The sequence below is a fragment of the Aquarana catesbeiana genome, linkage group LG02 (assembly GCF_042186555.1).
Source record: "Aquarana catesbeiana isolate 2022-GZ linkage group LG02, ASM4218655v1, whole genome shotgun sequence".
Lineage (NCBI taxonomy): Eukaryota > Metazoa > Chordata > Amphibia > Anura > Ranidae > Aquarana > Aquarana catesbeiana.
This window is the reverse complement of record NC_133325.1, coordinates 772486155-772509155: the sequence shown is the minus strand read 5'-3', so window position 1 is coordinate 772509155 and position 23001 is coordinate 772486155. Positions and strand designations below refer to the sequence as shown.

The following is a 23001-nucleotide window of genomic DNA, read 5'->3' as shown; positions in this document are numbered from 1 at the left end:
TTCCATGAAAAAAGACTATATATTATGTTTCCATATAAATGCCGTATTTATCGGCGTATAACACGCACTTTTTTCCCTTAAAATCAGGGGAAAATCGTGGGTGCGTGTTATAAGCCGATCCCTGCCGATCCCTGCTGTCAGGTGGAGCGAGCGCTGCTGATATACACCTAGCCGAGTGTACTGTGTACTCAACTAGGCTCGTCTCCGCTCGGCTCCGCTCTCAGTCACGCCCAGTCCCGCCATTGGACCTGTGTTATGTCCATCATAGGAGCCGGGCCAAGGGGCGGGACTGGGCAGGACTGCGAGAGAAGCCAAAAGGAGCCGAGTACAGAGGACATCCGGCTCTGTGTATCTCGGCGGTGGTCATTTTAAATGATAATTTAGGCTGCAATGACACTGGGCAAGAAGACTGCAATCTGGGAAAGAAAGCTGCAATGACACTGGGCAAGAAGGCTGCAATCTGGGCAAGAAGGCTGCAATGACACTGGGCAAGGAGGCTGCAATGACACTGGGCAAGAAGTCTGCAATCTGGGCAAGAAGGCTGTAATGACACTGGGCAAGAAGGCTGTAATGACACTGGGCAAGAAGGCTGTAATGACACTGGGCAAGAAGGCTGCAATGACACTGGGCAAGGCTGCAGATGGACACTGATAAGGCTGCATTGATGGGCATTTAAATGTAATTTTTTTCCTTAAACTTCCCTCCTAAAAGTTTTTTTCCTTAAAACTCCCTCCTAAAAGTTTTTTTCCTTAAAATTCCCTCCTAAACTTTGGGTGCGTGTTATACGCCGGTGCGTGTTATACGCCGATAAATACGGATAAATAAAAAATGTATTTAAATTTGTAGCTTAAAAGGTGTATTTATGAAAAAAACAACGATTCATCCTGCAAAACTGCATGTACATTTGAAGAGGAAAAAGTGAATATTATTAGGCTATTTAATCTCTAGGTTGAATGTTATTCATTTATAAAGAATAGAGTGAACCAGGCAAAGGCCGCATTTTGGCCAATAGACGACGATCCTAGTAAAAAAGTATTTATTTCCTATGAACGCTAACTCCATCTAGGGGCCACAATATGGCCTTTTACTGATTCACTTTATTTTTTTTTAATTAATAACTTTCAACCTGGAGAGAAAACATTCTTGTAACATTTGATTTTTTTTCCCCAGTTCACACAAACTAACGTGCAAGTGGCTTTGAAGAACAAATAGCTCTGCAATTTTTTATTTTTATTTTTTATAAATATACCATTTAGTGTAGAAAAAAAAAATTCTCAAACCTAATTTCAAAGTTTTCTTGATGGGTTAGCTAGAAACCACTGATTGGGCAGAATATGTAAGTTCCATTAGACATACACAGGATGTGTGAATCTGTTAATAGCTTTGAGCGTCGGAAACACTGTCATAGTACTCTTTTCTTTTTCACTGTCAACGTCCTACCTGCAGACAATGTATCTTCTGGCTGTTCTGCTGCTTCTATACCGGGATGTATCCTCCGCAGGTGAGAGCTTTATATTGGGGATGAGGAGAGAAGGGTGGGGGCAGGGAGGTTACTACTATAAAAAGAGAGTTTGCATTTAAAGTGCCTGAAAAAAAAAAAAAACTTTTATTTTTAGTTTTGGTGCGTAAGAAAAGTGATCCGTCAGGGAAATTCCTCTTCACTTCCTGTCTCAGAGACCCAACAGGAAGTGAGAGGAAATCTCCCCAAAGCAGACAGGAAATCCCCTCTTACATACACCAAAACAAGTGTTCCCTATAGATGATTTTCTCTCGCCCTCTGTTTTGGTGACAACCTAAACATTTTTGATATTCCCATCATTTACTGTACTAGGGAATAGTCAGCAGGACAAATAGAGAAGTAATGTTACAAGAACACAAGCATACCTCCCAACTGTCCCTGATTTGGAGGGACTGTCCCTGATTTGAAGCAATGTCCCTCTGTCCCTCTTTCCTCCTCATTTGTCCCTTATTTTGGTCTGATCTATATAAATGTATATAAAATGCACTTTTTATCTATCTTAAAGTGTTTCCCAGCACTAAACCTTTCATCTGATTTCTAAATTGCTGCATTTGTAAATTCCAAAAGCCAATATGAAGGAATAGTAATGGTTAATTAATCTTGTTTTTTTGTACAATTCTCCTTTAATGGGGCGTGGCAAGGGGTGTGTCCTATGCCTGCATACTTTTCCTGATAGGTGTCCCTCATTCCCATCTCAAAAAGTTGGGAGGTATGCAAACAGTAATAAACTTTGACAGAGGTCTAACACTTCAATACATTATCCAAAACTACAAAAAAGTTTCACCATCCAGTCTCAGGCTGGAGAAGGCTGTTGATCCCGACAGTAATGCAATCAGCTCCTAATTTTCTGTTGTGAGCTGACAACACGCTGCCTTTTCTGTATTGGAATCCAAAGAAATGGTGTCAGCCCTGCACAGCTTATTTTTAACGATAGTCCTGCGCTGCCACCTAACCAAATGAATAACCTAGGAGCTGCTGCTGGCACTGTAAATGTATTCCCCCATGTAACATGTAGTTCTTACTGGCTTCCTTTTTCCAAACTAGAGAATCCCTCCCTCTCTCCACACCATAGGGGAGGTATTTTGGAGTCTAAGAACAGAGAGAGCTTATTTGTCTGCTTGAGCAAACATGACACGGTGTAGATTTATGTGTCTGTCAGGATCAACAGGTTTTTTTTGTTTTTGTTTTTCCATTTGGATTATATGCAGCCCTGGAACAATTATGCATATGAGGGAAGTCAGAAGCGATCATATACAGTGCCTTGAAAAAGTATTCATACCTCTTGAAATTTTCCACATTTTGTCATGTTATAACCAAAAACTTAAATTTATTTTATTGGGATTTTATGTGATAGACCAACACAAAGTGGCACATAATTGTGAAGTGGAAGGAAAATGATAAATGGTTTTCAAATTTTTTTGACAGGAGCACCTTCTTTCACATGTTTGCTGTGTCCCCCACATGGCTTCTCGCAAACTACAAACGGGACTTCTTACGGCTTTCTTTCAACAATGTCTTTCTTCTTGTCACTCTTCCATAAAGACCAGATTTGTGGAGAGCACAACTAATAGTTGTCCTGTGGACAGATTCTCCCACCTGAGCTGTGGATCTCTGCAGCTCCTCCAGAGTTATCATGGACCTCTTGTCTCTTCTCTGATTAATGCTCTCCATGCCCGGCCTGTCAGTTTAGGTGGACGGCCATGTCTTGGTAGGTTTGTAGTTGTGCCATACTCTTTCCATTGGAGATGATGGATTGAACAGTACTCCGTGAGATGTTCAAAGCTTGGGATATTTTTTTATAACCTAACCCCGCTTTATACTTCTCCACAGCTTTATCCCTGACCTGCCTGGTGCGTTCCTTGGCTTTCATGATGCTGTTTGTTCACCAAGGTTCTCTAACAAACCTCGGAGGGCTTCACAGAACAGCTGTATTTATACTAAGATTAAATTACACACAGGTGGACTCTATTTACTAATTAGGTGACTTCTGAAGGCAATTGGTTCCATTAGATTTTAGTTAGGGGTATTAGAGTTAAAGGGGGCTGAATACAAATGGACGCCACACTTTTCACATATTTATTTGTAAAAAATGTTGAAAACCATTTATTATTTTCCTTCCACTTCACAATTATGTTCCACTTTGTGTTTTGTGTCTATCACAAAAAAAAACAATAAAATACATATATGTTTTTGGTTATAACATGACAAAATGTAGAAAATTTCAAGGGGTATGAATACTTCTTCAAGGCACTGTATAAATGAGTCAGTGACTGAAAGTAGTAAAACAAAAGGGTCAGATAGGCAACTAGCTTTTGCAGATTAAGAATGATAATCTACATTTTAATTCCATGTAAGGTTGTAAGGACCAAAATATACATGACTAAACAGTGGCAGCTGGTACTCAAAACTTTTGGGGGGTGCAAACAAACTGAAAAATTCTGATAAATACTGAAAAAACCCATCAATTGCAGCCTCACTGGGCACATCAAATGCAGCCACTGTACCCATCAATTGCAGCCACTGGGCCCATCAAATGCAGCCACTGTGCCCATCAATTGCAGCCACTGTGCCCATCAATTGCAGCCACTGTGCCCATCAATTGCAGCCACTGTGCCCATCAAATGCAACCACTGTGGCATTAAATGCAACCATTGTGCCCATCAAATGCAGCCACTGTGCCAGCAATTGCAGCCACTGTGCCCACCAAATGCAGCCACTGCTCTCATCAATTGCAACCACTGTGCCCATCAAATGCAGCCACCGTGTCATCAATTGCAACCACTGTGCCCACCAAATGGTGACACTGTGCCCATCAATTGCAGCCACTGTGCCCATCAAATGCAGCCACTGTGCCCATCAAATGCAGCCACTGTGCTCATCAATTGCAGCCACTGTGCCCATCAAATGCAGCCACTGTGCCATCAATTGCAGCCAGTGTGCCATCAATTGCAGCCACTGTGCCATTAATTGCAGCCACTGTGCCCATCAAATGCAGCCACTGTGCCATCAAATGCTGCCACTGTGCCCATCAAATGCAGCCACTGTGCCAGCAATTGCAGCCACTGTGCCCACCAAATGCAGCCACTGTGCACATAAATTGTAACCACTGTGCCCATCAAATGCAGCTACTGTGCCATCAATTGCAGCTACTGTGCCCATCAATTGAAGCCACTGTGCCCATCAATTGCAGCCACTGTGACCACAAAATGCAGCCACTGTGCCCATCAATTGCAGCCACTGTGCCCATCAATTGCAGCCACTGTGCCATCAAATTCAGACACTGTACCATCAATTGCAGCCACTGTGCCCATCACATGCAGCCACTGTCCTCATCAAATGCAACCACTGTGTAAAATCAAATGCAGCCACTGTGCTATCAATTGCAGCCACTGTGCCCACCAAATGCAGCCACTGTGCCCACCAAATGTAGCCACTGTGCCCATCAATTGCAGCCACTGTGCTTATCAATTGCAGCCACTGTGCCATCAATTGCAGCCACTGTGCCCATCAATTGCAGCCACTGTGCCCATCAATTGCAGCTACTGTGCCCATCAAATGCAGCCACTGTGCCCAGGGCCAGATTAAGAGCAACATGGGCCTGGTGCTAAGGATTTTGGTGGGCCTTTTTATGAAAATAAATAAAATGAAAACGCAAACAATTTTTTGTTGAATTAAATTAAAGAGAGAGAGGGGTGTGAGAGAGTGGTAGAGAGAGAGAGAGAGAGAGAGAGGGGGGGGGGGGGTGATAGCGAGATAGGGGGCTGAAAGAGAGGGGATGAGAGGGAGGGGAAAAGAGAGAGAAAGGCGTTGAATGAGAGAGATGGGGATGAGAGAGAGGGGGTGAGAAAAAGGGGAATAGAGAGAGGGTGAAAGAGAGAGAGGGTGGTAGGAAAGAGGGGGTTGAAGGGGGCAAGAGAGAGAGAATGGGGGATGAAGGGGGTGAGAGAGAGAACAGGGTGAGAGGGGATGAGAGAGAGAGGGGGGTGAAAGAGGGAGAGGGGGGGTGAGAGTGAGGGGGTGAGTCTGTGGGGGGCACAGCATAGTACATTACACGGGGGGGGATAGCACAGTACATTACATGGTTGGCACTACACATTACATGGTGGATACATGGATACAGCACATTTAAAGGTGGGCGAAGCACATTACATGGCGGGCACAGCACATTACACTGTTGGCACTGCCCAATACAGCACATTAAAAGGTAGGCACAGTACATTATATGGTGGGCACAGCACATGACATGGTTGGTACTGCACAACACAGCACATTGCATGGTGGACACAGCACATGCACACGGTGGGCACAGGACCTTATATGGTGGGCACAGCACATGACATGGCGGGCATAGCTGAGCACATTACATGGTGGGCACTGCACATTACAAGTGGGCACTGCACAGCACATTATATGGTGGGCACAGCATATTATATGGTGGGTACTGCACATGGCATGGTGGGCACTGCACAGCACATGGCAAGGTGGGCACTGCATGACACCACATGATATGGTGGGCACTGCATGACACAGCACAGCACATTAATTGGTGGACACCACACATGACATGGTGAGCCCTGCATAGCGCATTCCATTGTGGGTACTGCACGGCACATGCCATGGTGGACAATGTACAGCACATTACATGGTAAGCACTGCATGGCGCAGCACATGACATGGTGGGCACAACACAGCACGACAGGTTGGGCACTGCACAGTAATTTACATGGTGGGCACTGCACATGAAACGGTTGGCACTGCATGGCACAGCACATTACATGGTGGGTACAGCGCATTACATGGTGGGCACTGCATGGCACAGCACATTTCATGGTGGGCAATGCAACTGCACATTACATGTTAGGAACTGCACATGACATGGTGGGCACTGCTGAACAGCCCAGCACATTGCACAGTGGGCACAACACACGGCAGGGTGGGCACAGCACATGACATGGTGGGAACTACACATGACATGGTGGGCACTGCATGGCACATCACATTACATGGTGGGCACTGTACATTACTTGGTGGGATCACTGCATGGCACAGCACATTACATGGTGGGCACTGCAATGTACAGCACATGACATGGTGGGCACTGCAATGTACAGCACATGACATGGTGGGCACTGCAATGCACAGCAAATTACATACTGGGCACAGCACATTACATGGGGGGCACTGCAATGCACAGCACTTGACATATTTGGCACAGCACATTACATGGGGGGCACTGCAATGCACAGCACATGACATAGTGGGCACAGCACATTACATGGGGGCACTGCAATGCACAGCACATGACATAGTGGGCACAGCACATTACATGGGGGGCACTGCAATGCACATGACATGGTGGGCACAGCACATTACATGCGGGGCACTGCAATGCACATGACATGACATGGTGGGCACAGCACATTACATGGGGGCACTGCAATGCACATGACATGGTGGGAACAGCACATTACATGGGGGGCACTGCAATGCACATGACATAGTGGGCACAGTACATTACATGGGGGGCACTGCAATGCACATGACATGGTGGGCACAGCACATTACATGGGGGGCACTGCAATGCACATGACATGACATGGTGGGCACAACACATTACATGGGGGGCACTGCAATGCACATGACATGGTGGGCACAGCACATTACATGGGGGGCACTGCAATGCACATGACATGGTGGGCACAGCACATTACATGGAGGGCACTGCAATGCACATGACATGGCATGGTGGGCACAGCACATTACATGGAGGGCACTGCAATGCACATGACATGGCATGGTGGGCACAGCACATTACATGGGGGGCACTGCAATGCACATGACATGGTGGACACAGCACATTACATGGGGGGCACTGCAATGCACATGACATGACATAGTGGGCACAGCACATTACATGGGGGGCACTGCAATGCACATGACATGGTGGACACTGGGTACAAGAGAGCACATTACATGGGGGGAAGCAGCAGTCTTTCCCCTAGCACAATAAAACCCCTCCCTAACAAATGTACTAACCTTATCTTAACAACAGCATGGGAGATGTCCTTCCTCCCGGGCTCCTGCTGGTTAGAACATCAGCGCCCCTCCCCCAGACAGCTCCCAGACACTGAGGAGGATCTGTGTGAGTGTAACAGATCCTGTGATAGGAGTCAGGCATCGGCAGAGACAGGACTCGGCTGCACTCTCTTGTCTCCTCCATGTGTGCACAGAGGGCTCCTCTTCCTTCAGGAAGGCACACAGGAATTGACAAGCCACTGCCATGGGCCTATATTGAAGGAGGGGCCTGGAGCTGCAGCTCCACCAGCCCCTATGTTAATCCGGCCCTGACTGTGCCAGCAATTACAGCCACTGTGCCATCAAATGCAGCCACTGTGCTCATCAATTGCAGCCACTGTGCCCATCAAATGTAGCCACTGTGCCATCAAATGCAGCCACTGTGCCCATCAAATGCAGCCACTGTGCCCATCAAATTCAGCCACTGTGTCAATCAAATGCTGCCACTGTGCCATCAATTGCAGCCACTGTGCCCCTCAAATGCCTTCACTGTGCCCATCAAATGCAGACATGTCACCCTGATGGCTCCAATCCAGACCCGCATTGCAATTATCCGTCCTGGCCAGTGTCAGTGTCAGAGTGGAGATTGAAATCAGTCAGACTATCAGCACTGTGCAGGGAAGTGTCAGTGTGTGCGGAACTAGGGGCGGGCAGCAAGATCTCAGAGAGGAGTGCAGTCTTGTCTGAGGCTGAGGCCAGCGGCATCGGCACTTACCTTTACCCACAGGCACCGGTGTTCTGCCGAGAAAGTTCTGCTCGGCAGGTAAGGACCCCCCTCTACTGCGCAGGCGGAAATAGCCGAAGATAAATAGGGGAAAATCAGCTGTACACGGCGCCTGTAAGAGGGCCCTTCGCGGGCTCGCTTCGCTCGCCACGCTTTGGGCACGGCCTCGCTTCGCTCGGCTCTTTTAGATTCCCCCTCTAGGTCCACTTGGATGGTGGGGAAGAAATCTAGACCCAGGGCGCAGGCGCCATGTACAGCTGATTGTAGATTTTGTCGTTCGGCTATCTCCGGCGGCTGCTAGTAGTTCGTACTGCGCAGGCGCGGCGCCTGTGCAGTACAGGGGGGAACTTATCCGCCAAGGGAACTTTCTCGGCAAGACACTGGCGCTGCTCAGGCTTTAATCCAGTCCACTGCACCCACACTGGTCGACTCCACCGCACCGCCCACTGTCCTCCGGTCCCCGCCAATACAAAACGAGTTACTGGAGTATTAGACAAATGAGTGAAGAATGGGAGTGTTTGCGGGCTCACCGCTTGCACCTCAAACATGCCCTAAACACGGGCAAATCAGCTTCCCAGTTTGCAATCAGCTGATTGCAGGCTGGGAAGCTTCCCATAGGCCGCCGTGTGTCCGGCCCCTGGTCACTCTTAAAGTGACCTTTTTTTTTTTTAGACGCCCGTGTGCCGCCTATGGACGGGTCACCACTGTGACTAATTGTAAATAGTCCTGGTGATAATACATAATAGATGACATTGAAGGTCAATGCACTAAAAAAGCCAATCTTCTGATTTCAGATGTTACAGTTGTGGTGGGGAGAAGAGGCGATTCATCCATTCTACGATGTGGGGATAATCCTGGAGATCAAATAACGAGTGTTATATGGATGATCCATCACATGAATAATTCTCACTGTTTATTCTCATATGCTCCATACATCAAAGGAAGACCCCAGGTATACAACAACTGCAGTACAAGAATGACACTTATCAATGTAACACTGACCATCCAGAACACCCAGATATCTGATGGAGGAAAATATATCTGTGATATATCATCTCCTTCAGGAACCTTCATCAAGACAATTATGTTACAAGTGTTAGGTGAGTAATATGTGATTTCACCATCATGAGAAAGTCAAACCAATTTCGTAAAATTATTTTCTGTCTTCCATAGTATATAAAAGCATACCACTAACCGAAAATATAATTATTCCTAAAAAGTGGAATAACGTTTTTGCAGGATGTCTCAAAATTAAAAGTCAATCTCAATGCACTGTTTAATTGGGCAAATACGTGGCAAATGAAGTTTAATGTTGATAAATGTCAAGTTATGCACTTGAGGGCTAAGAATATTTATGCATCTTACATACTAATGGGAGTACAGCTGGGGAAATCAAAGGTGGACAATGATCTGGGTGTTCTGGTGGATAATAAGCTTAATAATAGCATGCAATGCCAAGCCGGGAGTTTCCAAAGCGAGTAGAAAGCTCCGATCGTGTAAAACCTTCAAACTTTATTCTCATAAAAGGACAAAAACACACTTACATAAATCGTCAGTGATAAAGCCTAAAGTCCGTGGTGTCGGCCGATCACACACGGACAAACCCGTCCTGCTGGAAGAGAGCTCACAGACTGGAGATGACGTCAGCGTGTCGTCCTGCTCCGCCCTACGCGTTTCGTGATAGGTCAAGGATGACCTGCCTTTGGCCAATCATGGCTCGGGGGGACTAAGTCCACGCCCCACTCTCTATAAGGCTGCTTACACAGCACCTGTATAGTGTGTTATAGTGGATGGAGATAGCGATATTGAGCTAGATTAGGCAGGCAAGTTATATATATTATATTATTATATTATATATATATACTCTACATTCAGCGTAGCCTATATATACAGTGCATTCTGCGGTGTACAGTTTCTAATACAGTGCAGGCGGTGTACACAGTATATAATACAGTGTAGTGCGGTGTTAAAAAAAAAAATACCCATTATGTTTGGAAGGCCTCCAAGGAGATGCAGACGCTCACAGGCCACTAAAAGAGGGCAAGCAGTCTCGGAAATAATATTTAACAGCAGGGACCGTTCCTGCACCCAACAAGAGTAACTGTGAGGGGTTACCATGTTCTGGCACCACCAACACCTAAGGCCCAATTTTCCAGCAGAGTATATAGTGCACTCCGTATAGTATATATACTTCAGTTCAGAGTATATAGTGCACTCAGTGTAGTATATATGCAGTAATACAGTGCAGGGTATATAGTGCAGTGTACAATATATAATATAGAGTATTGAAGTGGTTAGAGGGAGCCCTATGACAGAATTAAGAAAAAAAACAGCATGGGTCCCCCCGTCTATACCAGGCTCTTTGGGTCTGGTATGGATTTGGGGGGGGGCCCACGCCATTTAACCACTTCTGGACTGCCCACCGCCGTTTTACGTCGGTACTTTGAAGAGGAATATGTTGTAATGGCAGAAGCTAGCTACCATAACCCCAATATCCTCTTCTTCAGCGGGCAGTCCGCTTCAAGATAAAAGTGGCCTCTGCGGCGGATTTTTTAAATGACAACATTTTTTTCTATTGTATTACAGTGTAAATATGAGATCCGAGGTCTTTTTGACCCTAGATCTCATATTTAAGAGGTCCTGTCATGCTTTTTTCTATTACAAGGGATGTTTACATACCTATTGGAACATACATACTTACATTGGTCCAAGCCAGACCAGTGTAGCTGTGTAAACAATATCCATACCTAGAATTGTTCTTATTTTCCTAATGCGCATATTTCACAGATTTCCATATTTACATGAGCTAAACCATTGCTAGTAATTATTTATGTAATGAGTTCTTATTTATCATTCCAGCTCAGCCCTCTGTGTCTCTGGATATAAATACTGATGGATCTCCGGAGTGTAGAGCCATTGGCGGATTCCCGGCTGCAGAGATCTCCTGGATCCCACATTCAGATGACATAAACACATCAGAAATTAAAGATTTGTATGATACCTGGACAGTGATCAGCACATACAACTATGACAGAGATTATGTGGCATGCTTTGTGTCTCATCCAACATTTCTGAATGTCTGGAGCCAGTTAATATTATTACCAGGTAAAACTGGTGAGTGTATGTAAAGAATGTTAGATTCCCCTAACAGGCATAGACATCCAGCCTTCTTATTCTACATTCAAAGGCCAAAGTGTTGGAGGATCTCAATCTACGGCCCTCAAGGTTCTTTTGCATTGTAGAGCAAGCAGACAAAGCTCTGCGTGACAGAGGCAACTCTGTTCCAAATTGAGAAGTGCAACAACGTTGCCACCCCATCACAGGAGACTGCAGTAGTTAGTTGAATTTCATGGGCAGGATCAATAGGTATCTGTGTGACATTGCAGGAGGTCTAGGAGGAAACTGCTGTTTATATACAGTGGGGACGGAAAGTATTCAGACCCCCTTAAATTTTTCACTCTTTGTTATATTGCAGCCATTTGCTAAAATCATTTAAGTTAATTTTTTTCCCTCATTAATGTACACACAGCACCCCATATTGACAGAAAAAGACAGAATTGTTGACATGTTTGCAGATTTATTAAAATAGAAAAACTGAAATATCACATGGTCCTAAGTATTCAGACCCTTTGCTCAGTATTTAGTAGAAGCACCCTTTTGATCTAATACAGCCATGAGTCTTTTTGGGAAAGATGCAACAAGTTTTTTTCACACCTGGATTTGGGGATCCCCTTCCGTTCCTCCTTGCAGATCCTCTCCAGTTCTGTCAGGTTGGATGGTAAACATTGGTGGACAGCCATTTTTAGGTCTCTTTAGAGATGCTCAATTAAGTTTAAGTCAGGGCTCTGGCTGGGCCATTCAAGAACAGTCACGGAGTTGCTGTGAATCCACTCCTTCGTTATTTTAGCTGTGTGCTTAGGGTCATTGTCTTGTTGGAAGTTAAACCTTCAGCCCAGTCTGAGGTCCTGAGCACTCTGGAGAAGGTTTTCGTCCAGGATATCCCTGTACTTGGCCGCATTCATCTTTCCCTTGATTGCAACCAAGTCCTGTCCCTGCAGCTGAAAAACACCCCCACAGCATGATGCTGCCACCACCATGCTTCACTTTTGGGACTGTATTGGACAGGTGATGAGCAGTGCCTGGTTTTCTCCACACATACTGCTTAGAATTAAGGCCAAAAAGTTCTATCTTGGACTCATCAGACCAGAGAATCTTATTTCTCCATCTTGGAGTCCTTCAGGTGTTTTTTTTAGCAAACTCCATGTGGGCTTTCATGTGTCTTGCACTGAGGAGAGGCTTCCGTCGGGCCACTCTGCCATAAAGCCCTGACTGGTGGAGGGCTGCAGTGATGGTTGACTTTCTACAACTTTCTCACATCTCCCGACTGCATCTCTGGAGCTCAGCCACAGTGATCTTTGGGTTCTTCTTTACCTCTCTCACCAAGGCTCTTCTCCCCTGATAGCTCAGTTTGGCCGGATGGCCACCTCTAGGAAGGGTTCTGGTCGTCCCAAATGTCTTCCAGTTAAGGATTATTTAGGCCACTGTACTCTTAGGAACCTTAAGTGCAGCAGAAATTTTTTTGTAACCTTGGCCAGATCTGTGCCTTGCCACAATTCTGTCTCTGAGCTCTTCGGGCAGTTCCTTTGACCTCATGATTCTCATTTGCTCTGACATGCACTGTGAGCTGAAAGGTCTTATATAGACAGGTGTGTGGCTTTCCTAACCAAGTCCAATCAGTATAATCAAACACAGCTGGACTCAAATGAGGATGTAGAACCATCTCAAGGATGATCAGAAGAAATGGACAGCACCTGAGTTAAATATATGAGTGTCACAGCAAAGGGTCTGAATACTTAGGACCATATGATATTTTAGATTTTCTTTTTCAATAAATCTGCAAAAATGTCAACAATTCTGTGTTTTTCTGCCAATATGGGGTGCTGTGTGTACATTAATGAGGAAAAAAAAAAAATGATTTTAGCAAATGGTTGCAATATAACAAAGAGTGAAAATTTTAAGGGGGTCTGAATATCACTATAAGTGGTGCAGTACTTATTGATTTTACTGGGTGGCCATCGTTCTATTTTAATTACCCCATAGGTAGGTCATTCACTTACAAGTCAGCTATGTAAAATGTATTTTACCTTGTAGTAAATTCTAGTGAAATAATAATAGTAATAATAGGAAATTATCCTCTTTAATTTGGTGGAGGAGACAGAGGGGGCAGGGCTGACCCACGGCTCTCTGTGTGAATGGACACACAGAGCCGTGGCTCAGGAGCACTCCTACTTGGGTGGCCCCAGAGCAAGCTGCTTGCTGTGGAGCAGGAGGGATGTTCCAGGCGCGCTGGCATGGGACCCGAGAAGAGGTGGATCTGGGCTGTTCTGTGCAAAACTACTACACAGAGCAGGTAAGTATGACATGTTTTTTTATTTTAGAAAAAAAACCCAAGACTTTAATATCGCTTTAATCCCTTCCCTCATTTTCTCTAGGGGCCTTTCCTGGTTTGTTCTGTGGCCCCTGAGCAGAGTCACCTTAGGACGCTTCTGCGGAGATTGTTGATCAGGTGCCTCATGAAAGCCTTTGCCATTAGCTGTTCTGGGGTATGTCTGCAGAGTGCTGGGAGATTCTTTATTACTACACTACAAGCCATACACCATGAAGCAACACCCACCTTATTGGCCATACCTCCAGGTGTACGGCAGGTGGTGCGCTATGCCCTACATGCATATTATGGTGCCTCTTATTGAAATCTGTTTATATTGTCTTTATACTTTTATTATCTGCTTCTCATAAGATGTAAGTTTTATGGTGTGATATAAATGGAGGGTATTACTATGTGGGTGTGGCTTCAAATGGGAATATCATTTTTTGAAAGTGTAGTTATAAGTGGGTGTGGTCAGTAAGATGTCCCTGGATTTAATTTTGAAACTCTGATCACCTTACGATAGGATCCCATTCATTCTTGTGACTGTGGGTGTCACTAAAGAAGATAGGGAACTCACGCTGCAATGGAAAGGGACATCCTGCAGGGGTCACTGTACACTGCAATGAAAACTGTATGTGTTCCTTTATATTATCAAATCACTGAGACAACTAATCCAGACAAGATTGTAAACATGATTATAATTTATGTAATTTCCTTTGTCTTTAGGTGATCATCTGTATATTTCACATCATTGTATCTGGAGGATTATTGCCTTCATCATCTTCAGTTGTGTTGTCATTGGAATCTTTTTGTACAACAGATACAAGTCCAAGGTAGAAAGAGAAACATAACCCAAAGCGGAACTCAAAAAATAACATACAGTTATTTCAAAAGGAAAACAATATTTTTTACTTTCTGCTATAAAATATACCCAATAAAAAAATGTAAAAAATCTAATTTATTCATCAATTTAGGCCAATATATATTCTGCTACATATTTTTGTTAAAAAAAATTCCCAATAAGCACATATTGATTGGTTTGTGCAAAAGTTTCTGCATCTACAAACTATGGGATATATTTAGGAATTTTTATTTATTTTTATTTTTTTACTAGTAATGGTGGTGATCAGCGATTTTTAGTGGGACTGCAACATTGCGGCGGACAAATCTGACACTAAGTGACATTTTTTGGGGACCAGTGACACCAATACAGTGATCAGTGGTAAAAACAATGCACTGTCCCTGTAAAAATGACACTGGCAGGGAAGGGGTTAACATCAGGGGCGATCAAAGGGTTAAATGTGTCCCTGGGGGGTGCTTCCTAACTGTGTGGGGGGTGCTTTGACTAGGGGAAAGCATAGATCTCCATTTCCCCCACTGGTAGAACGGCTGTCTGCCTTGTTTACATAGACAGACCGCCATTCTGCCTCTCCTCAGAACGATCGGCGGGTCCCAATCACAGCGGAAGTGGGCCACTGGCGACCGGCACGCGCCTCAGACTCCGTGCACAAAATCATGTACAGGCACGTGATTTCATGCAGGAGGGACCCCCTGCCCCAGTATCTCTGCGTGGGGTGGTCCAGAAGTGGTTAAAGCCTATTGCACCCTAAAAAAAAATCAAACATCATCTTCATTTAGCTTTTCCCATTGATGTCAATGCATTGCACAAAAATTGCAAAATCTCTCTTAAATCTCCCAAATTCTTGACAATGTTAGAGGATAACAAAACTCAAATTTTTGCTCATCCATACTAACCACGGATGAGTAGTCACATGAGTGCTGTCAGTATCTGGGAAGTATTTTCAGCCACACCTACGCATTAAGTGGCTATGTTCACCTAAGCTCAGATGCGTATTTAATCTGAATAAAATATTATAATAATAGTAAAATTACTTGTGTCTGAAATATTATCACAGTACAAAGGAAACAAAACTAATAAAAAAAAAACAAAAAAAAACGTTTATAGCTGTTTGCCAGTAATAACAATCTTTCTCTGTGTTTTAGAAGACCACTGCAAATCAGGATGAGCCGACCTAAAAATTCTACTGTAACCTTGTTCCGGAAACCAAGACGCGTCCAGTACAACCATTTGCTGTGTTCTACATTCAGAAATATATGCTTGAAGAGGAGAAATATGTTAATTATATAAAGAAAAGACTTGAAACGTTTGTACATTTTCATACAAAAAGAAAGAAAAAACAAAAAAACGAAAAGAAAAAAAAAATTTCCTTTTAATCTAACAGTCATACAATTTATTTTATTTTCTCTGTGCTGTATATGACCATTGCTTAAAAATAACTAATCAATCCTGAAGAAGAATACTTGTTATGCCTGAAGCGCATCGGCTTCTCCCTATAGTTTTCTAATAGATACAATCGATTTTATGTGGACATTCTTCTCTTCTTCATATTCTTATCTCATAACTTAATAGGTGCAGCTTATTATAGCAGTAGTGATATTCTAATACATTAAAATGTATTCTTTATTAAAAAAATGTTCCCTGGATAGATCTTTATTTGTTATTCTATTTTTAATAAATTCCATATTTAAAGTAGAACCCCAGTCAAAGCTTTGTTTTTGAAAATGATAGTTCTCTGTGTAAGAGGGTGTTAGAACTTTGTAAGCTTTTTATTGCTGTCGGTGCCTAGATTCCCACTTTAAACAGTTATTTTTATTAGTTTATTTAGACTAAGCTACAGTTTACTTTCTTGTTGTTGTTCAGTCGTTTAGCACACCAGGCTTTTCTGTCCTCCACTGCCCCTGGAGCTTGCTTAACTTTTGTTAATTTTTTTCGATGATGCTATCCATCCAGCTTGTTTTCTGTCATCCTCTTCTTCTTTTTCCTTCCATGTTTCCCAGCATCAGGGTCTTTTCAAATGAGTCCTCTCTTCGCATTAGGTGGCCAAAGTATTCAAGTTTCAGCAGGATTTGTCCTTCCGGTGAATATTCAGGGTTGATTTCCATAAAGATTGACTGGTTTGATCTTCTTGCCATCCAAGGGACTTTCAAGAGTCTTCTCTAACACCATAGTTCAAAAGCATCAATTCTTCGGCGCTCAGCCTTCCTTATGGTCCAACTTTCACCATGCCACTGCTTTTCTCCCTAGAAAAATCCCAGAATCAGCCTCTAACGGTTCTTTCTCAGTTCAAAAGTTTCCAGTTCAAAACATCTCCACAATTCAGCCACTCCTTCACTCCCTCCCTCTGGAGGACATGTGGGTGTGTTTGGTGAGGAAGTGCACACCCAGGCTGCTATCTAGAACAAGCACGTTCTTCATGTGCCTCTGTTTCTATGGCAGCGTATTCCCAACTAAAACCTGGAAGCAGAGACAGTGTGATACAAGCAGTGAAATCCTCACCTTTCCCTGGCTGTTATCTGCAAGCTCTCCTCTGAGAGACTCCAACACCTCTCTCTTGGGCTTTGATGTTCATGTGTCCTGCAAATTCTTTCCCCCCCTCCCCTCACTCATTCAAGGTCTGTATCAGCTTCTCCTCCAGCAGATGAGAGGATGGGGAGAGTCACTTCTCATGTCCAGAAATGAACACAGGTAAGTTCTCTACACATAGCACTGTGTTATATCAGAAGAGGAGACATGGTGAGGAGCATAGTGACCTGTGCCCTATGTCTGTTCTCTGAAATGTACACAGTGCTATGTGTATAGAGCATACCTGTGTACAGTACATAGGAGAGGAGACTGACAACTCCCCCACATCTAAAGTGACCCTTATATGTCCCCAGAGTCTCCTTTAATGTACATACAAATCACTGTCACTGTACTCTTATACAACATGTAATGACACTGTACGGCATGCGATGACACTGTATGGTATGTGATGGCTCTGTATGGCATGTGATGGCACTGTACAACATGTAATGACTCTGTACGGCATGCGATGGCACTGTACAACATGTAATGACACTGTACGGCATGTGATGGCTCTGTACGGCATGTGATGGCTCTGTACGGCATGTGATGGCACTGTACGGCATGTGATGGCACTGCATGGCATGTGATGGCACTGTACGGCATGTGTTGACTCTGCACGGCATGTGCTGGCACTGTACACCATGTGATGACTCTGCAGGGCATGTGATGGCACTGTACATGTGATGACACTGTACGGTATGTGATGACACTGCACAACATGTGATGACACTGCACGGCATGTGATGCCACTGTACGCCATGTGATGGCACTCTACGGCATGTGATCCGTTTTTCCCCAGTTGTCTTCCAGGACAGCCCTTGAGAGATGGAGTCCCTCCCATCGACCCAGGAAACACATTGCCAAAACAGTTCAAAAGGCGGTCCCTCAGGTCCCTGGTCAGTCATTTGTGTTTCCTCCGTCGGAGGAACATGTTGCCAGGAACCAGAGAAGGACTCTATCTCTCAGGGGCTGCCTGAGGGGAGCGGAGCCGCACAGGGGGACCGGGTCCTATCCAGCGGCTCCAATCTAGTCCTACCTTCTTAAATTGGGGCTCGGGTACCGTCCAGCTGACAGGAGCAGACCCCCTCCAGTGCCGAGGTGTGCCAGGGACAGGTCGGCGAAGGTTCCCCCCAGGAGCAGTACAGATGGTTCCTTCCATCACAAGCTCCTTGCTACAATAGCGGTGGGGGTCGGAGACGCCAAGCGTCATTTCCGGCGGAACCGCGTCATCCTGTGTGCCGAGACTTCCGGTTCCGGGTCTCTACAGGCACAAGGAGGAGGGGAAGGCCCACGCTGAGGCCTGCAAGTCCCGACCAGCGTCCAGCCATACCGGACTAGCGGCGGGACCCGGAGCGTGAGGGGGACCATGGAGGCGACTTCCCAGGACACTCCGGTGGAGGCAGGCACTAGCCAAACCCAGGTAGGCTGCTGGGCAAGCCCTTACTGTGGTTTTTTCTGGGGTTTTTGTTGTAAGGCTGGGATTTGTAGTACCCCATGGTGGTGGTTACCTCACAGTCCCGGGTGGATACAGTGGTGGTTGCAGCACAGGTGTTTTGAGAGTTAAGAGGTTTCCTGATGCTAAAAAAGTCTATTCTTTATTTTAGGGGAAGGAAGCTCCAAGGGAAGACAAGTCAGGCCGCAAAAAATGCCCTAACTGTGGAAATAAGTTGTCCTCAGGCTCTAACAAAGCCTTATGCAAGCAGTGTATTGCAGGCTTACTAAAAACAGAGGCAGACTCTCCTTTGGCAAAATTCCTTGGCTCCTTTAAAGATGAGATGGCATCAACCTTTAAATCTCTCCGCGAGCTAATCGCAGATGTAGGCACGTCTGCTTCCACCAGTAAAGCTGCGATTCCCTCCTCACCATGCCTTACAACACCCAGTTCAGGGGAGCCCCGTACAGTCAGGGAGCATAGCCCCGTGTTAGTTAGCCCTGAATCCTCTGACGCAGATTCAGATGAGGATCAGGCTGTGGCTAACAAAGTCGCAAAATACAAGCTGTCTCTGGAGAATGTAGACGAGCTGTTGAGCGCCATTTATGATACGCTGGAAATTGATGAAGAAGAAACTCAATTAACCAGACATGATAAAATGTATGAGGCTCTGGGGAAAAAGAAAGCTAAGGTATTCCCTATACATAATGTGCTTTCTGACCTTGTCCGCAAGGAATGGGCCGAGCCAGATAAAAAAGTCTTCTTCCCAAATTCCCTAAAAAGGAGATTCCCCTTTGATGAGAGCCCAGAGGCGGTCTGGAATAAAAATCCTAAACTAGACGCCCCTCTGTCCAAAGTCTCAAAGCAGTCTGACCTTGCTTTTGAGGATATGGGTCATTTAAAGGACCCAATGGACAGGAAAACAGACATAGTCTTAAAGAGGGCCTGGGATGCTTCTATGGCAGGTTTAAAACCAGCTCTGGCCACTTCTTGTGTAGCCAGGAATCTAGAGTTCTGGTTAGCCCAACTAGAAGAACATCTAAAGGCAGGCACGCCTAGGGGGGAGATCTTAAAAACCTTCCCTATGCTTTTTAAGGCGACAAGTTTCATCTCTGACGCCTCCACTAAATTTACGGCTAAAACAGCAGCGCTTTCGGTCGCAGCTAGGAGGTCAGTCTGGATGAAAACTTGGGGGGGAGACACGGTGTCTAAAACAGGCTTGTGCAGTGTCCCCTTTACAGGAGACTTAGTCTTCGGGCCTGAACTAGATACCGCCTTGGAAAGAACGGCGGATAAAAAGAAAACCTTTCCCATTAAAAAGAAAAATTTTCAAAGAAAATTTTTTCGTCCCTCAAAGGAACCCTCTAAGTCAGAGAAGGAGTTCAAGCCCAAAAAGCATTGGACAGGACAAAAAGGGAAAGGAAAAGGGGGCATACTTTTTAATTGCCCCAATTCAAACCCCAAACCCCAGTGACATCAGGGTCACGGTGGGAGGAAGATTAATGAACTTTCTCCCACAGTGGGAAAAGACAACCTCAAACGAGTTTGTCTTGAACATTATAAAAAGAGGGTATGCGCTGGAGTTTCACAGCGACCCACCCTCAAAGTTTCTTGTGACAAAGCTTCCAAGACACTCAGAAAAGGCCAAGGCCTTGCCTCTGTTAATAGGGGAAATGGTGGATCAAGAGGTATTGACACCAGTCCCTATTCAGGAACAGGGGGACGGTTTTTACTCGCACATTTTTGTGGTAAAAAAGCCGTCCGGGAGATTCAGACTAATCATGAACCTCCGACCTCTGAACCGCTCCATCCGATACAAAAAATTCCGGATGGAGTCTATCTACTCAATAAGAAATCTACTCCAAAAAAAGGTGTTCATGGCTACCCTGGATTTAAGGGACGCCTATCTGCATATCCCAATAAGGAAGGAATGCCAGAAATTTCTTCGGATGGCGATTCAGATGGACACAAAGATTTATCATTTCCAGTGCAGAGCACTCCCTTTCGGACTGTCGTCCTCCCCGAGAATCTTTACCAAGGTTCTCGGGGAGGCATTAGTTCCGTTAAGACTACAATCAGTCACAATTATTCCTTATCTAGACGACTTACTCCTCACGGCCCATTCGGAGAAACAACTTCGTCGGGACCTAGAGTTGACACAACTCAACCTGAAGCAGTTGGGGTGGATAGTCAGTCTGGAAAAGTCCAAGACTACCCCAACACAGGAAATTTTGTATTTGGGGTACAAGATCCTGTCAGTAGAGCAGAGGATAGTCCTGCCAGAAGAGAAGATATTGAATTTACGCCACAGAATGTCTTTTCTTTAAAGCAGCACCAAGTGTACAGTGAGGGAGGTGATGTCGGTCTTAGGACTGATGACAGCAGCCATTCCAGCTGTACAATGGGCCAGGTTCCACCAAAGAGACCTTCAGAGTTTTCTGTTGGAAAAATTAAAAGACAGGGATCTGGAAGAAGAGGTTTCAATCCCCACCAGAGTAAAACGCTCCCTCTGGTGGTGTAAAGACTCCGAGAATTTGAACAAAGGGGTTCTCTGGATCTCTCCCATCACATCCATACTAACTACGGATGCGAGCAGCTGGGGGTGGGGAGCCCACCTCAACTCAGATTGGGCACAAGGCAGGTGGACGGCAGAGGAGAAGCTCCTCTCGTCCAATTGGAAGGAGCTAACAGCGGTCCTCAGGGCTCTGTTATTCTTTCAGAATGCAATACAAGGTCATCATCTACAGGTCCGTTCAGACAATATGACGGCTGTAGCGTATATAAACAAGCAAGGGGGCACCAGAAGTCGTCGACTAATGCTGGTGGCCAATCGCATGTTTCTATGGGCAGAATCCAATCTGACTTCCATCTCTGCAGTTCACCTGAAAGGGGAGCTCAACAACACGGCAGATTTCTTGAGTCGACAGCGAGTGTCGAATCAAGAATGGTCTCTACACCCAGAGGTGTTCAAATATATAGCAGCTTACTGGGGAAATCCAGTAATGGACCTGTTTGCAAGCAAGGAGAATGCAAAAGTTCCAAATTTTTGCTCGCTACACCCAGGAGATCAGCCCTGGGCAGTAAACGCCTTACAGACCCCATGGACCTTCAGTTTAGCATATGAGTTTCCTCCGCTTCACCTTATCCCGAGGGTTTTGGCAAAGTTTCTAGTAGAGGAAACGTGTCTAATCTTAGTGGCACCGTTTTGGCCCAAGAGACCATGGTTCACAACGTTGCTACGGTTGACAGACCAACCTCCTCTGAGGCTTCCCTGCAGACCAGACCTGCTGTCGCAGGGACCTCTCTTTCATCCACAAGTGTCCATGTTGAACCTCTCAGTGTGGTTACTGAGGAGGAAATTTTGAGGAGCAAGGGCCTGTCTGACAGAGTGATTCAGACCCTGCTACAAAGTAGAAAACCTGTCACTCAGGCCATTTACAGGAAAGTCTGGAGAAAATTTAACAGCTGGTTGAACAGCCGAGGGGAGGTAAATTCGGATACAGCAAATATCCTGCAGTTTCTCCAGGAGGGGATAGACAAAGGGCTAACTCCTAGTACTATTAAGGTCCAAATAGCGGCCTTAAGTGTGTACTTAGAGAAAAGATTGCAGGAAGACCCCTTTATTGCTAGGTTCTGTAAAGCAATCTCCAGACGCAAACCGGTTAGACTTAACATCGCCCCATCCTGGGATCTATCAGTTGTTCTAAGGGCATTTTTGGGGTCACCTTTTGAACCTATCTCAGAGGCCTCTCTAAGACTGGTCACTTTCAAGACAGTACTACTTGTGGCAATCACTTCAGCACGCAGAGTTAGTGAGATCCAAGCTCTCTCTGTCAGAGAGCCATTCCTCCAAATTCTGGAAGACAGAGTCATCCTAAAGACAGACCCAGGGTTCTTACCAAAGGTGGCATCTAATTTCCATAGGTCACAAGATATTGTCCTCCCTTCTTTCTGTCAAAAAGCTTCAAACGAGAAAGAAAGGCGTTTTCATTTATTAGATGTGAGGAGGTGTATCCTAGAGTATCTTAGGGTAACCAATCCATTTAGAATCTCAGATTCACTTTTTGTTCTTTTTTCTGGACAACGTAAGGGGCAAAAAGCTTCTAAAGTCACCATAGCTAGGTGGATTAGGCTAGCTATAGCAGAGGGCTATAAGACAGTAAACAAAGATCCTCCTGGGGGTATTAAAGCCCACTCCACAAAGGCATTATCAGCATCCTGGGCAGAAAGAGCTGGTGCCACCCCGGAGCAAATATGTAAAGCAGCCACGTGGTCAAGCTTTTCCACCTTTACAAGGCATTATCGACTGGACTTAATGTCCAGTCAGGATCAGGCTTTTGGGAGAAAAGTTCTCCAAGCCGTGGTCCCCCCCTAATCTGGTGAGTACTTGGGGATC

At 45.2% G+C, this 23001-nt stretch overlaps 1 protein-coding gene across 1 annotated transcript; it reads left to right on the top strand.

The window, feature by feature from the left end:
• The first annotated feature begins 1382 nt into the window (after positions 1 to 1382).
• On the top strand, positions 1383 to 16235 carry LOC141130119 (cell surface glycoprotein CD200 receptor 2-like). Its single transcript, XM_073618073.1, has 5 exons — positions 1383 to 1501; positions 9113 to 9418; positions 11178 to 11423; positions 14473 to 14579; positions 15751 to 16235. Exons 1-5 carry the CDS (start codon positions 1450 to 1452, stop codon positions 15781 to 15783), a joined length of 744 nt encoding a protein of 247 aa, XP_073474174.1. The 5' UTR covers positions 1383 to 1449; the 3' UTR covers positions 15784 to 16235.
• The last annotated feature ends 6766 nt before the right edge of the window (positions 16236 to 23001 follow it).

Bases quoted from the DNA above. Each gene is read 5' to 3' on its own strand.
- LOC141130119 (XM_073618073.1), top strand. From the start codon at position 1,450: ATGTATCTTCTGGCTGTTCTGCTGCTTCTATACCGGGATGTATCCTCC. The intron at 9,419-11,177 runs GTGAGTAATATG...TTATCATTCCAG, and splicing joins AATTATGTTACAAGTGTTAG to CTCAGCCCTCTGTGTCTCTG. The intron at 11,424-14,472 runs GTAAAACTGGTG...CTTTGTCTTTAG, and splicing joins CCAGTTAATATTATTACCAG to GTGATCATCTGTATATTTCA.